The sequence below is a fragment of the Oryx dammah genome, unplaced genomic scaffold, assembly GCF_014754425.2.
Source record: "Oryx dammah isolate SB20612 unplaced genomic scaffold, SCBI_Odam_1.1 HiC_scaffold_10, whole genome shotgun sequence".
Lineage (NCBI taxonomy): Eukaryota > Metazoa > Chordata > Mammalia > Artiodactyla > Bovidae > Oryx > Oryx dammah.
In genome coordinates, this window is record NW_024070194.1 from 10,449,560 (window position 1) to 10,466,268 (window position 16,709).

The following is a 16,709-nucleotide window of genomic DNA, read 5'->3' on the forward strand; positions in this document are numbered from 1 at the left end:
TGTCAACTGGTCAGAGTGTTGGAGTTTCAGCTTCAACATCAGTCCTTCCAATGGACACCCAGGACTGATCTCCTTTAAGATGGACTGGTTGGATCTCCTTGCAGTCCAAGGAACTCTCAAGAGTCGTCTTCAACACCACAGTTCAAAAGCACCAATTCTTCAGCACTCAGCTTTCTTTGTAGTCCAACTCTCACATCCATACATGACCACTGGAAAAACCATAGCCTTGACTAGACGGACTTTTGTTGGCAAAGTAATATCTCTGCTTTTTAATATGCTGTCTAGGCTGGTGTACTCAAGACTCAAGTGAATTATACATGTTGAGTGCCGAATCATACACATGCATTAAAAAAAATCAGTATTTTAAGTAAGCACAGGATTCCTCTGTAAAGCAAGAGGGTATTTTGAATCCTCAGACCTCATGGTGTCATCCCATTCTAGAAGAGTCCCCTGGTGTCTCATTGCCATGAAGCAGGCCTGTCTGTCCTGCACTGTTGCTGATTGGGGGCCCTGGCTCCGAGGTCAGCTGTGTGCCCTAGGAATTCATTAAAGGCAACAGTGTGGCTGCCACTTCTGCATGCTTAGAGCTGGGAGAAAGCTTGTTGGCCCTTCTTGGATTTCCCTTTCTGGGTTGCTCTTGCTAGGCATTCTGCTGGATGGGAAATAAAACTCTTGATAATCTAAGATACTCCCAAAGAATGGCTGTGGACCTGGTTTTCCGTGCTTTTGATGTTCTGGACCAAACCGTAACTCAGACCTAATTTAAACCCGACAACTTTTGTGTTCATTCCAAGTCCCTGCCTGATTGATGATATTTTTCTTTTTAGATATTGAGGCTAAAGTGACTGTTCAGTACTATGAGGCACGTATTTGATCTCTGTGGATGGATGGCTGATGCCAGGATCATGCTTATTAATGGGAGCTGCTGTTCATCTCTTTACACTTCATGTCGGTCTCTCCATCCTGTTACTGCCCAAATCGGGCCACCTGCTCAGTAGTCTCTTCACTACTGTGGGGTGACTTCAGTCACATGGTGCCTGCATCCTCAGGTGAAGAAAATGAGAGCTGCCCCCAAATAGCAACATGTCCCAAGGAAGGAACAGATATTATCCACAGCTCTGTAAAGTGTTGATGATTCTCCCCTTTTGTAGATCACACTGAGGTGTAGAGAGGCTAGTTGTCTTGCCCACAGACACTTTAGTAAGAAGCAAAGCAGAGAAACAAATCCAGGGCTGATTTAGATCCCAGTCTCCCTTGGCCCGTAAAGATGTAGGAGATGAGATAAACTATAGAGACTGTTTCATGTAGGGGGGCCAGGCCAGCTGACTCTCTCCCCATTACTAATGAAGGAAAATTAGTAGCTCCCTGAAGGCAGTAACTGCTGTCCTACTGGGTCAGTGTATTCCAGGAGGGTTGGTACCTTATAAGAGAGCAAACATTTGGTTAAAGTTTCTCTTTTCTTCCATAAAAGTAGTGCCCTCAAAGTTATTTACTACCAGCTTTTAAAAGTATATATAATTTTTTTTTTGTATTAATTTGGCTGGGCCGGGTCTTAGTTGAAGCATGTGAACTCTTGGTTGCAGCATGTAGGATCTAGTTCCCTGACCAGGGATTGAACCTCAGGCTGCCTGCGTTGGGAGTGCAGAGTCTTAGCCACTGGACCACAAGGGAGGTCCCCATCCATACTCAGCAGCTTTAAATGTGATAACATGAAACATTCGGTGCCATTTATCGTATAGAAGTGCTGAACAAGTACTGTGAGGCGTGGTCACTGGAGAAAACTAAGGGGTACTTTAGAAGAGAAACCAGAAAGAGCTGACTCACAGAAAAAACTCCTAAAGTACCTAAGTTGATCCTTTTAACACTGTTATGGAGGCAAAAAGAATTGGATCCATGAACTCTTGTCTTTCCAGACTTGAGAAACAATCTTTGAGAATGCTGACCTGAAGAGCTGGTATGTTGCAATGTTAAGTACTTACTGTTGCATCCTCAAAGCCAGCAGTAACATATGGATATTCCGAGGGTTTCTCAACTGGCCCATCACCAACAAACCAGACCCGCCACAGATGGGGACCTAGCTCCTGTCTCCTCTGGGGAGATGAACAGAGGGCAGAGACACAGCCATGAGGTCAGAGAAACAGCTAAGCAGCAGGCGACCAGAGCTGAGCAGGCCACACCCAAGTCACCCTCAAGGAGTTTGCGTTCACTTGTAGGTGCTTCCAGAATGAAGTGTTCAGTTACAATCTGGGTCTCAAGAAACTAGGAACTTCTGCTTTCTATTCTCCAGGAAGCCAGAAAACAAGCCACTTTTTACACTGATGCTTTCTGACTCTATAAATACCTCCCTTCTTTCTATGGTCTGTCTGGGGGCTGACTCCAGCCATCAGGAGGAGATTGTGGGCTCCAGTCAGAGTGCCTGGCCTTGAATCCCAGTGCTGCTTAACTGTTAATAGCTGTGTGTCCTTGGACAAGCTGCTTTTCTGTACCTTACTTCTCCCCCAGGGACAATAAAACTATTTCATTAAGGGTGCTTGAAGATTAAATGACATTTTGTACAGGAAGTGCGCAACAAGATGGATGCACAGCCCACAAGAGCACTCAGGGACTGTTAGCTATCGGGGTTCAAGGCCAGTCTGGGAAGTATACCTGGGCCTCGCGAGTGGCCCTCTGTCACTGTGGACTTCTTGCTCCACTTCTTTCTTCACACTGGTGTCCTCTCACCACACCTGATCTTCAGAGGCAGCTGGCCTGCTGCCTTGAAAATGCACTTGCTGCCACAGTGTCCCCTTCCGGCCTCAGCAGGTGAGAGGCTCTCCCCAGGCCACTGTGAGGGAGTGAAAGGCACTCAGTTCTGTCCAACTCTTTGTGACGCAATGGACTATTCAGCCCATGGAGTTCTCCAGGCTAGAACATTGGAGTGGGTAGTCTTTCCCTCCTCCAGGGGATCTTTCTGACCCAGGGACTGAACCCAGGTCTCCCACATTGCATGTGGATTCTTTACCAGCTGGAAGCCCTGGCCATGAAAAATTAAACACTTAGAATCTTCACCCAAACTGCCATAGTCAGAAAAGAACTCCACACACACTCAGCCTTACAGAGATTTTTTATTATTTAAGACCCAGTCATGCATACTAAAATTACATGTTTTCACCATTTTGACTTAGAAAATGCACTAGAAAAATAAACTTTTGGTCAAAACAAACACTGAAGTAGATGACTCCACCACCATGTGTCCCTATACTTGAAGCCAAACTGAATTTCAGTTTGAAGCGAGGAAGGCAACCAGTGGCCGAAATGATGCCCCAATCTGGTCACAATTAGTCCATCTCTAACCCCTTCAGAGTCACTGTCAGAGGCTCTTGGCCCCAGAGAACTTTCAAGTATTTTACTTGTAACAGGTTTCCACCTGATATGCCAAGAGGTCAAGGCATATCCATAGGAATCCCAGTGGATGGCAGCTACTTAACTGCCCAACTAAACATGGTGCCCAGTGAGATGAAAGGACAAGTGGCTAATCGGCAAAGAGCAGAACAGTCACTAGCAAGGCTATTCACAAATCACCCTAGGCCTTCGCATGGAGCAAGCGCTGTGAAGGAAGAATACCTGACCTGTGACATTATATATTACTTGTATTTCAAGCCATTTCTGCGTCAGGAGAGCAGAAGGGAATTTATTCGAGATTTACAAAACTCACAGACCTCAACGAAAAGTGTGGCTTTTCAGATGTGCAGTGGGACTAGACATCTTTCCTGAACAGTTGCCATGTTTTCTGTTTGCCATCTCCACACCTCTCATGCCACAGGACAGCCACATATCATTAGCTTAGCGGACATTTTACTTCCTAAATGAAGGAAGTGGTTTCAAAGGAAAACCTTAAAATGAGGTATTATGATAATGCCACAACAGTACCATAGCTTCTGGCTACCCAAATGAAAAAGCGACCCCATAACTGATCTGAGAATCAGATGGCATTTAAAGTAATTGCCTACCCACGGAGATTTCTGAAAGGCTCAACATCTCACAGGAATTCAGGGAAAATACCTCTTATTACCCTGACTCTCTTTCTGGCAAAAATGTAGTATCTTGTGAACTGAAGGGTTTGTAAAGCTCTTAAGGACAGGCTCATGACATTGAGCAATTCCAGTTCATGACATTGTACAGGAGGCAGTGATTGAGACCATCCCCAAGAAAAAGAAATGCAAAAAGGCAAAACGGCTGTCTGAGGAGGCCTTACAAATAGCTGAGAAAAGAAGAGACGCTAAAGGCAAAGGAGAAAAGGAAAGATACACCCATTTGAATGCAGAGTTCCAAACAACAGCAAGGAGGGCTAAGAAAGCCTTCTTCAGTGATCAAGGCAAAGAAATAGGGGAAAACAACAGAATGGGAAAGACTAGAGATCTCTTCAAGAAAATTAGAGATACCCAGGGAACACTTCATGCAAAGATAGGCACAATAAAGGACAGAATTGGTATGGACCTAACAGAAGCAGAAGATATTAAGAGGTGGCAAGAATACACAGAACTGTACAAAAAAAGATCTTCATGAGCCAGATAACCACGATGGTGTGATCACTCACCTAGAGCCAGACATCCTGGAATGTGAAGTCAAGTGGGCCTTAGGAAGCATCACTACAAACAAAGCTAGTAGAGGTGATGGAATTCCAGTTGAGCTATTTCAAATCCTCAAAGGTGATGCTGTGAAAGGTCTGCACTCAATATGCCAGCAAATTTGGAAAACTCAGCAGTGGCCACAAGACTGGAAAAGGTCAGTTTTCATTCCAATCCCAAAGAAAGGCAATGCCAAAGAAGGTTTAAACTACCACACAACTGAACTCATCTCACACGTTAGCAAAGTAATGCTCAAAATTCTCCAAGCCAGGCTTCAAAGTATGTGAACCATGAACTTCCAGATGTTCAAGCTGGATTTAGAAAAGGCGGAGGAACCCGAGATCAAATTGCCAACATCCGCTGGATCATCGAAAAAGCAAGAGAACTACGCCAAAGCCTTTGACTGTGTGACCCACAAGAAACTGTGGAAAATTCTTAAAGAGATGGGAATACCAGACCACCTTACCTGCCTCCTGAAAAATCTGTATGTAGGTCAAGAAACAACAGTTAGAACTGGACGTGGAACAACAGACTGGTTCCAAATCGGGGAAGAAGTACATCAAGGCAGTATATTGTCACCCTGCTTATTTAACTTATATGCAGAGTACATCATGAGAAACGCTGGGCTGGAGGAAAAAGAAGCTGGAATCAAGACTGCCGGGAGAAACAGCAATAGCCTCAGATATGCAGATGACACCACCCTTATGGCAGAAAGCGAAAAAGAACTAAAGAGCCTCTTGATGAAAGTGAAAGAAGAAAGTGAAAAAGTTGGCTTAAAACTCAGCATTCAAAAAATTAAGATCATGGCATCCGGTCCCATCACTTCATGGGAAATAGATGGGGAAACAGTGGAAACTCTTGTCAGACTTATTTTCTTTTTGGCTCCAAAATCACTGCAGATGGTGACTGCAGCCATGAAATTAAAAGATGCTTGCTCCTTGGAAGAAAAGCTATGACCAACCTAGACAGCATATTAAAAAGTAGAGACATTACTCTGCCAACAAAGGTCCGTCTAGTCAAAGCTATAGTCTTCCATATGTATGGATGTGACAGTTGGACTATAAAGAAAGCTGCACGCCGAAGAATTGATGCTTTTGTTTTGGTGACGGTGGAGAAGATTCTTGAGAGTCCCTTGGACTGCAAGGAGATCAAACCAGCCAATCATAAAGGAGATCAGTCCTGAATATTCATTGGAAGGACTGATGCTGAAGTTGAAACTCCAATACTTTGGCCACCTGATGTGAAGAACTGACTCCTTGGAAAAGACCCCGATGCTGGGAAAGATTGAAGGCGGGAGGAGAAGGGGACGACAGAGGATGAGATGGTTGGATGGCATCACCGATGCAATGGACCTGAGTTTGAGCAAGCTCTGGGAGTTGGTGAAGGACAGGGGAGCCTGGCGTGCTGTGGTTCATGGAGTAACAAAGAGTTGGACGTGACAACTGACTGAAGGACAGGCTGCTCCTTGTGAAAGCAGGATGAAGTACTAGGGAGCTGAGGCCACTTCTGCCGACAGAAAATCGGAAACGCAAGAGGGGAAGCCAGGGTTGTTGCACTTTTGGCTATTTCTGTAGATTACTCCCAGCCTCTGGCCATGAAAGAACAGAATTCCAGGAAGAAGCACAACTTTCCAGAATTCTGTATAAAAGAGAAGGAAGAACTCCCCCACCCCATTACCCAAGCTTACAGACTCATTTGGAAGCATTAGGTGTCAGTTCATTCAGACCTAAACTGCCTAAAGAGTCATTCAGATGGCGGGGGTGGGGTGGGCGGGGGAAGAACAAATCCTCCGATGCCAGGAACAGAGGGTTCAGGGCTCTCAAGTGTAGACCCCCTTCATCATAGGATGATTCAGGGATGTTCAGCAGCTGACCAAGGCCACGTGGCAAAGTAAAGCTGGAACTTGGGTCTCCTGGTTTATTATTTCTTTCCCTTGCCTACAGCACACAGCCCTGAATTGCAGGAAACGTTCCTTTTCAGGTGTCTGAAATGAGTCAGAACTTTTCCCTTAAGTAAAACACCCAGTTCTCCTGGTGTTTAGTTACTTGCTCCATCACTGTCCCCCCAGTGCTGAGTGAAACTCCCGGGGTGCCCCTGTGGTCATTCCCCTGCCCTGCCGAGGCAGCCGTAAAGAGAAGCCAGGCAGAGACCCCCACGTTTTTCACCCTGGGAGGTCCTGTTTTCGCAGCTTGGACTAAACCTCCTGAGGTGCCAAAACCACTTGCTTTCCCTGGAGCCAACATAAAACACAGCAGCTCCAGCAGCTCCAGAAGGTAGATAACCCTTGACTTTGACTCATTTTGGAAGCTGAACGAAACAGCTCCTTGATCTAACTGGGAAGGTCTGGGAAATGGGTAACACCCTTCCTGGTCTTTGAGAAATTTCTGGAGATGAGCTTGGCTGTCCCCACGTTAAGACACATGGACAAAGGCAACTGGCCAGGAATGCAATGCACAGTTTAAGCCTTGGAAATTTGGTGGGGCTGAGTTTGTTTAATTGTTTTTTTGTTTGTTGTTTGTTTTTTAATCTTTGGGACCTAAGAAAACCTGTGACCAGTTCTCCCAGGCAGTTGGGTTCTGAACTCATTACTACAGCCATCCCACTTGTCCCATTTAGACCTTTCCAGCAATGGTGGTCACACCATCATTGTCATGGCACTGTCTAGATGGGACTAGAGGCAGCCAGGGTGTGTATTTTGACACCTCCCACCCAGCCAGGTCCTTAGAGCATCCAAGGTTAGTTTCTATGGTGAAAACAGTTCTTCCTAGAATTGGCACAAATGAGGTAAGTCATTTCCACCAACAACTTCTCCAGACATTTTAAAAAGTGCTAGAGAGAGAGAAATAGCTTATGAACAACTGATTGGCCTTTACATGTCGGAGGACTGTTCTAGTCCTAACTGAGTCATTCAGTTTGCCTGCTGCTGCTCTAACAAGTGCACAGAAAGGGTAACACACACAATGCGTGGTACTTGTCACTTTTCAACACCACAGTTTGCATGGAATGAATGAAAGGAAATAGGTCAAAAGCCATCAGATGAACCACCCAACTTGATGCTTGGGCTAAGGCTAAGTTCTTGACAGGAAGGGTCTAAAGTGCTAAAATGCAGGACATGAGAGATAGAAACTCAAGTGGGTTGGGGTGCAGGTGTCCCAGAATAACTTGCCCTTATTTCCAGAGGCCAAATTTTAAGAATGCCAATTAATTTAACCCTTTACCATTGCCAAGTTTAAAATATAAGCCAGAGTCTCAGAGTTGGAAGGAATTCATCCAAGATCATGGGCATCGCATCTGCCTTCACAAAGGCCATCATTTTCAAGTTTAACCCTCCCTGTGAAAGGAAAATGGGTATTGCCGAGTCCACTCATTTCTTTAAAGACAGGGCCAAAACAATGACGCATCCCTCTTGGGAAGGCCCATGCAAACCACAAAAATACAGAATCCAACCACTGGTTTCTAGAGAGTGCTCTTTCAAGGCAGAAAACCAATGTCTAACATTCAATAAATAACCAAATCGCAGAGCCCCGTTAGTAGACAAAAGGGCCCTCATCATCACTTCATTCAGCCTCATTTTACAGATGGAGAAGGCTGGAGGCCCACAGAGGCTCGTGTGTCCTGTCCACAGAAACACATCTAAGGCTGGGGCCCAGGTCTCATAATTCTTAGGCCAGAATTCTTTTAGCTACACAGGACTGACATCCAGGCTTCTTGGCTGAGTAAAATCATGTGCGTCTAGGATCACGTATGATTCTTTTGAGAACCAGGACTAAGGCTTAATGGGTTCGGGAAAACTTTAAAGTTCTATTGCAAGATTCAACCCATGAATCCCAGGGGTACATAAGGTCCCTGGTTCTCGAGTTTGATCAGGAGGTGCTGCTTCTGTCCTCTTGCATGATTCAGTGAAGGTGCTTTCCAGACCCTCAGACTTTCAAGATGAGAGAGGTCTGTAGTCTCTTTCAAGACAATCTCATCATCTTACATGTGGCCCCCTGGCAGGCGTGGTCAAATCGTCTCACAGGAATGCACTGCCTGGCCAATCGGGGTTTTCTCCTGGAATGTGGGATCAAAGTGACGTTGGTCCTGATTTTTCTTGCTTTGGGCTCTGTAATTACCAGACATGGCTTCCATGTTCATGGCTGCACACTGGGATTCCAAATATTTTGGAATTGCTTGGGGACTTTCTCCATGTCTTCCAGAGTCATTCAAGCCACCCAAACCTCACCCTATGGCTCAGAGCTCTACAGGCTTTTCCCCCATGCTGCAGTTCGGTTCCAAGGAGCAAGACAATCCCTGGCACCTCGAATCCTCCTTGGGCCTCTCGGAAGAAAGAAGGAAAGGTTGTAAAGATGTGACATTCGCGGGAGACTGGCTAGTAGCAGGAGTACAGCTGCGATTTCACGGCCCGCATGGAATCATCACAGGGCGCCTCTGAGCTCAGCCCCTCGGGTGGCAGGGCCTGGCCCAGGATGCTGTCACAGGGAGGGCCTGGCTGGCAGAACTCCCTCACGAAGTCCTCCTCCGAGGCCAGCAGCACCGCGTTCCAGGCGGTGATGTCCAGCTCTCCAGCCGTGCCCCCGTATTCCCTGGGGAGGATGTTTCTTGGAAGGTTTGTATGGAGAGAGTTCAGGTCAGACCCGTGAAGGAAAAACTACAGAGAATGAAAGGAAAGCACACAAGTCCTTGGGTTACTCAGTAACCTTTGCTGGAAGGTGCTCAAACACGCATCTGTTGAATGAATAAAGGAACAGTTGATGGCAACTCCACTCTTCCAGTGCTGTGAAAAGCTTGAGGATCCTTCATCCTCTTTCCCTCACACCCTGTATCCTGTTAGCTGGTCCTTCAAAATACCTCCAGCATTCTGGCACTTCCCTGCTACCCTAGTGGGACCAGCTCACCATCTCTTCTTACCTGGATTCTCAGAACATCTTCCTCCGTTCTGTGCTTACACCCTTGTCCCACCACAACCTAAGCGCTTTTCAACGTAAGTCAGATCAAGTCACTCCTCTAAACCATGCAGACTTCAGTGCACCCATCTCACGCCGACTAAACGCCAGAGCCCATATGGCCCACACAGTCTGGCCCGTTACACCTCTGCCTCCCATTCCTCCCACGCCCCACTGCTGCTCCTCTAGGCCTGCTTCCCCCGCCCCCTGCCCCGCTCAGAGTCCCCCACATCCCTGTAAGGCTCACTCCCTCCTCGCATTCACGTCTTTGCTCAAACACCAACTTCTCAATGACACCACCTCTGACTATCTCATGGAATACTACCACTCCTTTCCTTCCAGAACCTGCTGTCTCCTTTCTCTGCTTTATTTTTCTCCATAGCATTAGCACATTCTCATCCTAGATAACAGACATAATTCACTGTCTGTCTCTCTAGAAGGTAAGCTTCTTGGGGGTGGAGATTTTGGTCTGTTTTGTTCATTGAGACCATACCTGCACAAAGCTGATCAAAAAATATTTTTGAGTGGATGGATTAACATACAGTGGACCAATTGAACAGATTATTGGACACCAGCAAGGTCATTTCATAGATGTAAAAGACTTCATCCAAAGACTGCTTTGATAAAAGCAGGTTCCAAACAGAAGCTCCAGGAAGCAACATGGGTTCAAACCCAGGGTGGGAGGCCACACCGAGAGGTCTTCAATCCTAACTGTGCATCAGAATCACCTAAGGAAGTCTTAAAAGCACAGGTTCCTGGGCTCTACCCCTGAACCGATGAGTTGAAATCTTTGGGGAACAGGCCTGGGAATCTGGATTTCAAGTTCCCTCCCTCACAAATGACATTGTACACTTCCTCTTTGAAAGCGAGAACAAAATTGAAGAGTATGTGAGTGACCATAACCATTTTCCTAGGCCTAAGAAAGAAGGAGAAAAATACCACCCATCACATTTCAGTCATGGTCCTCGGAAAGTTTAAAAGATCACTGGCTCTTCAGGGTCAGAGGAGGACTATCTTTTTTTTTTTTCTGGCTGCACCTTGAGGTTTGCAGAATCTTAGCTCCCCAACCAGGGATCGAACCCAGGTCCCCTGGAGTGAAAGTTCAGAGTCCTAATTTCTGGACCACCAGAGAAGTCCCCAGACTGTCTTTTTAAAGTGTCACTTATCCTCTCTAACATAAAAATTAAACTATAAACTCACAGATCTCATAAACGTTGAATTACTCTACAAACTTCACGCAGTAAGACAACAAATTTAAGTAAATCGAAAGGCTTAAACAACAATTTAAGCTATAGGGACTTTAGCTATAGATGGTAAAGAATCTGCCTGCAATGCAGGAGACCTGGGTTCGATCCCTGGGTGAGGAAGATCCCCTGGAGAAGGTAATGGCTACCCACTCCAGTATTCTTGCCTGGAGAATCCCATGGACAGAGGAGCCTGGCAGCTCCCACTGTAGGAGCCCTACAGTCCATGGGATCTCAAAAAGTTGGATACGACTGAGCGACAAACAAACAACAATTTTAAACAAGGAGCTACAGTCAGAACTTTCCAGGACTCTTTTTAACAGCCCGCCCAATGCCCACCCTTTGCCACGTCCTTATACATAAAATATGATGTTGGTTCACAATGCCCAGGCCAGGATATTAAAAAGCCTAACTGATCACGGAGCAGAGATGCTCCTACAAAAACAACCCTGGGTCTGCTCTCTCTACAGTCAAATATTATTTTTCCATTAATTTCATCTTCCCCTCAGAGAAAAGACTGTTCACTTATTTTATCTGAAACACTTTCCAACTTAGTAGTCCCAGGCAAGAATAATAAACTGGGCTTCTCTGGTGGTCTAGTGGTTAAGAATCTGTCTGCTAATGAAGAGGCCATGGGTTTGATCCCTTATCCGGGAAGATCCCACGTGCTGTGCAGCAACTAAGTGTGGCCCAACTACGGAGCCAGCACTCTAGAGCCCACAAGCCACAGCTGCTGAGCCCATGTGCGTGGAGCTCGTGCTCTGCAACAAGAGAAGCCACTGCAATGAGAAGACCACGCACAGCAATGAAGACCCAGTGAAACAAAAAATAATAAATACGTAAATCTTAAAAAAAAAAAAAAAAGAATAAGCTACGTTTATAGTTGTTGCAATAAATTTAGAGATGTCACAGAAAAGGAAGCATAAAAAAATTAAAGTATCATTGACAGGATCATCACTTACTCTGTTTGCTATCTTCTCCTTCAGAAATGGTTTTATGATGGCAAAAATACCTTTAAATATTCGAGGTTCATTCACTACATGGACTGCTTTGATCCGAATGGGGAAACCGTCCTGTCGGGGAAGGGAAGGGAATGTTAGAATCCCGATGTTAGAATCTGAAAACTGTCAGTTACCACAGCCTGCCTTCCCCATTTTTAGCCCCAACGTCAGCCTGGTCTGATTCTCCCAGTCTCTTCAAAGACAGCCCAAGTCAGGGCTAGACAAGAAGATGGGTCTCAGGCAAAGAGTCTATCTAAGGACCCAGAGCTGGCTTAGGAAAGGGTTAGGCAAGCAGGTGGATAGCTGCCCTTCTCAGGGCAAAAAAGCAGTCTGAGCCTGTGTGGACAGATCTAACAAATATCAGTCCTAGATCAGTGTTGCCCAAAGTGTATTTCTCAGGATGTTACTAGCCTGTAATGCAAAAAGGGTTCTGTGGTAAGCAACTGAGTTTGAGAAATCATAGACTAAATACAGTCAAACAGGTTTCCTTAACTGCGGGACCGGCCAGGCTTTCAGTATGCAAATGTTTATGTTGAAATTCACAAGAAATACACGCTATGCTGTATTTCCCAAACACACTTAACCCTGGAACATTTTTTGTCCCTTAGACCATCTTACAGGACTAGAAAACCACTGACTGATGCATTATCTTGACATTTGAATCTGTACAATATTTGGCAGAAGCAAAGAATGGAAGCTAAGGGAAGCCCGAGTATTACCTCCACGCCAGAATTCACATTTCTGATAATGACTGGAAGTGACATTTAAATGTTTAAATAATCAGCCTGGTGTGCAAGACAGGCTCAAACACCATGGAATTTGATGGGGGAGAATCGTGGGATCACTGGTACCCCGCAGCTCACAGAAGACAGCACCCATCAACTGGGTCTGATGAACACGGATCCAGGCTGCCAGACTACTTCCTGAAGGTCTCCTCTTCTATCAACAAGGAAGGATAACTCTTACCTTGTCTGTCTCAGAGGATTCCCTGAAGGACTGAATGGCTTACCATGACTGTAAGTGTGCTTTGCAGCAACAATGATATTTTGGACAGCACAGGGAATTATAGCCATTATTTTGTAATAACTTTTAATGGAGTATAATCTAGAAAAATACTGAATCATTCTGCTGTACACCTTAAACACCATACTGTAAATCGACTATATACTTCAATTAAAAAAACAAGCACTTGGCATGTGCAAACCATCTCACACACTGCAGACGCATGAGGAACTTTATGGTTCCCAGAGACTTGTGTTCTGAAATGCACAACATGAGGTGTGAAAAGCATCTGACCCAAACAGCCCAGCAGGGTTCCCTGTGCCCAGGTTCTACAGAAAAAAGGAGAGACTCCATCACCTCAGCAGAAACGTCTCAGTTCCATTTGTCGAGAATTTCTCTGTCTTCTGGGCCAAAAAACCCCACCAAACAAACAAACAAAAAAAGCAGAAAGCATTCTCTGGTTTTTGGGCTCTTGTCCTAAAGTTGATTTTGCCCACTAACTACTGGAGACCTTGATGAGAATGAGTGGTGAAGGGACTTTTACATTTCTTCCCATATGCTTTTGTATTGTCCTGACTATGGGGAGGCGTGGGAGGTGGGGTTTGTGTATTAAGTGGAATTGGAGGTAGACAGGGCCCTGGGAAAGACAAACAGCCACAGGACAGGTACATGACAGATAGGAGCCATACCTGAAGGATGCCAATCACCTTTTTGGCTATAAAAGGGCCAAAATGAGATGCCTTTGATAAGCTCACTCCTTTGTAGTCTGCAAGAATTACAATTCCATTCACCTGGGTTTCTTCAGACTGAATGAGTTTCTCTAATGTCAGGTATATGGCTCGGATGTTTTCCGTAATTGGATAGTTGCTCGGGATCCACCTGTCTAAGGTCGTAAAAGATGGACAGTATGTTATAGAAATGAATACACACACATAATCAGATAGGCCAGGATTTATCTCCTTCCTAAACCGTTGCTTTAAAATGGAAAAGAATTCTACTGGCATGACTATTTAGATCTTTAAGTGGGAGCTGATGCTTCTTGACTCCAAACATAGCAGCACATTCTGAAATGGAAAAGCAATTGAGTGTTGAAGATGAAATCGTGAGCTCTGAAGTCAGATGCACCTGGGGGTTTGAATCTTCCTAGCTGTGTGACCTTGGGCAAGTTTTCTCCTCATTCTGGGCCTACGTCTCCTCCTAAGTAGAATGGGATGATAAGGCTTGCCTTAATGGACATGCGTGCCTTCTGCCATCATAAGTGCCCTTATCTTCATAAGACCACCCTCATCTTCCTTGGGGGGAACTACTTCTTCCCATGCTAGCCATATTGAGTGTGTAAAGTGACTTCACTCCTGGGTCCAGAGGTGGGCTTGGCCAGTGTGGGCACAGCATCCTCCTGGCCACAGCAAGTAATCCAAGTGAGGTCAAGCAGAAGCACAGGGACTCAATTCTTGACCCCAAAGGACCCAGGCCCTTCGGAAAGAGAAGATCTCTCTTCTCTCAAGAGAAGTTCTCTCTTCTCTCTTGTAGTGGTGAGGCTGGGAGCCTGAGACCCAGGGACCCATGAAGCAAAAGCTAGTCCGAGGATGAAACCCAGACCAAGGACAGCAGAGATGGAGATGGTTTCCCAATGGTGTAGCTTGAACAAAGTCCCCTTTCCAGGCTGGTTGCTCCCTTGATGCTCCCCATATGATTGAGGAGTCTTTCTCTCTTTGGGTAAAAGATGAGAATGACAACTTTTGAGTGTTAACTACTATTCTGAAGAAAATCCCACCAAGATATGTGTGTCTCTTTTATCTTAGAAAGATAAAACTCCACTGGATTGTCCCCAGTGAGATTTGTGACATGTGAAAAATTTCTATACAAAAAAACCTTTGTCTAAAAATTGTGCCAGCTTGCTGTTTGTAGTGCTGCCAATTAAACCTGCTTCTACAGACTGGCTGTCATCCTTTTCAATCACGTATGTCTCAAAAGAGCTTACAAAAAGGCAAACCCAACACCTTCCAGATTTCACACTGAAGTGAAGTGAAAGTTGTTCAGTCGTGTCTGACTCTTTGCAACCCCATGAACTATACAATCCATGGAATTTTCCAGGCCAGAATACCAGAGTGGATAGTGGTTCCCTTCTCCAGGGGATCTTCCCAACCTAGGGATCAAACACAGGTCTTCCACATTGCAGGCAGATTCTTTACCAGCTGAACCACCAGGGGAGCTAGTTGAGAACAAAAATCTGTCTGCCTCCTGCTAAAATGATGAGTTGGTGGGGAGGTTTTCAAATCTGCTCCAGACATATGGGGGGGGGGAAAATCCATCTCAGGAGCTAAGAGTTGAAACCACGCAAGCAAAGAAGCAAAACCAGTGTGGTAACATCTGATTGTTTTGTAATATTCATATGAGTTGAGTACAGAGGAGCAGCAGAAACTCCCATTGACTGGTTTCTAGGTTTCCTGGTGCCCTGACTGCTCGACCACCTTGTTTATTGTAAAATGCGTGCATGCATGCTCTGTTGCTCAGCTGTGTCCAGTTCTTTGCAACCCATGGACAGCAGCTTGCCTGGCTTCTCTGTTCATGGAATTTTCCAGAAGAGAATACTGGATTGGATTGCTGTTTCCTCCTCCAGGGGATCTTCCCAGCCCAGGGGTGGAACCCGTGTCTCCTGCATTGGCAGGCAGACTCTTTACCGCTGAGTCACCTGGGAAGCCCTGTTTTAATATGAACACCCCCTAATTTTGGAAAACACCTAAAACAGCAGGTAAAGCAGTTAATACCGTGCCTGGTACCTAGAAAACGCTGGTCTCCCAACAAGCTTTGGTAAATGACTAAAGGAAATGGTAACGTGGGGTCTCAAGGTAGAGGGAGGCTTCCACTCCCCATCAGCTGTCCCTTCAAGAAGTATTTGCACAGGAGCAGAAAGGGTGGCCAGCACGTTCTCATGTTCCTGGCATGTTTGGGAAGAACACAGCCATCTTACTTTCACATTTGTTCTCAGCTCGGCTCTGATGGAAAATATTGAGGCAGGGGAAGAGCAGAGAACTCTCCTGAGTGTATTTAGGGTCAGGGAAGAAGGAGAAGACAGAATCAGAATGCTTGAGTTCCAGGACCCCTTGGTCTCTCTGTTAACCAAAAAGTCTTCTCTGGCATTTCTGATACTTTGGTGGGGGAGGGAACAGGGAGAAAACTACCCCCACTGCAAACTACTGCAGCAAGGAAATGTCAGGCATTTCAATTACCATCATGCACTGCTGAGATGGAAAAGTGCATCTGAAGTGAAGCTTTTCACTGACTTCACAAAGCAGAGGGGAGGGGGGAGAAGTCAGAGGAGGCAGGCAGACACTGATACCTGTACCTCACCTGCTCTCTAAGGAGTGACAGGGTGGGAGTGGGGGCGTCCTGGCAGCCCTGCTCAGACCTGATAACCAGGGTTGCTTTCTAAGCTCACGAGATCCCCAACCCTAGAAATCTGGAATCTGCACTGAAGGAACTTAGTTGGGTGGCCAGGTAAACCTGGGAGCTGAGGAGGGTACAGAGGGACCAAAAGCCAGTACTCGGACGGAAGTGTGACGGAGATGTGCAAAGGGCAGCAGAAAACGTGGCCCGGGGGACACAGACTGACAGACCGTCAGAGGCAGAGACAGGATGGTGGTCTCGGCTCCTGTCCTCTGAGGAAGGATTTGGGTCTAGCTCCCTGCGGGCGAGCACCGTGCTCCCTCAGCTCTCTGGTGCTGTGCTGGCTGCTTAGACTACATCCTCCCTTTGTCTTAAGTCACTAGAGCAGGGTTCTGTTCTCCTGTGGTCAAAAGAGCCTTGACTAAGGCCAGGAGGGGACAAAAGGGAACAAGACAGACACACACGTGAACCTTGACTAGGGCCAGGAGGGGACAAAAAGAAATAAGGCAGACAGACAGACAGACA

General features: G+C 46.0%; 1 protein-coding gene across 2 annotated transcripts in view; it reads right to left on the reverse strand.

The window, feature by feature from the left end:
- Nucleotides 1-8,384: 8,384 nt before the first annotated feature.
- TTPAL (alpha tocopherol transfer protein like) overlaps nucleotides 8,385-16,709 on the reverse strand; it is a 13,346-nt gene continuing 5,021 nt past the window's right edge. For both annotated transcript variants that reach the window (XM_040248628.1, XM_040248629.1), the window contains 3 exons: nucleotides 13,487-13,680; nucleotides 11,757-11,867; nucleotides 8,385-9,255 (listed from right to left, as the gene is read on the reverse strand). In XM_040248628.1, the coding sequence (XP_040104562.1) occupies nucleotides 8,977-9,255; nucleotides 11,757-11,867; nucleotides 13,487-13,680 (584 nt within the window). In that variant the 3' untranslated portion in view covers nucleotides 8,385-8,976. The remainder of the gene's footprint in view (nucleotides 9,256-11,756; nucleotides 11,868-13,486; nucleotides 13,681-16,709) is intronic.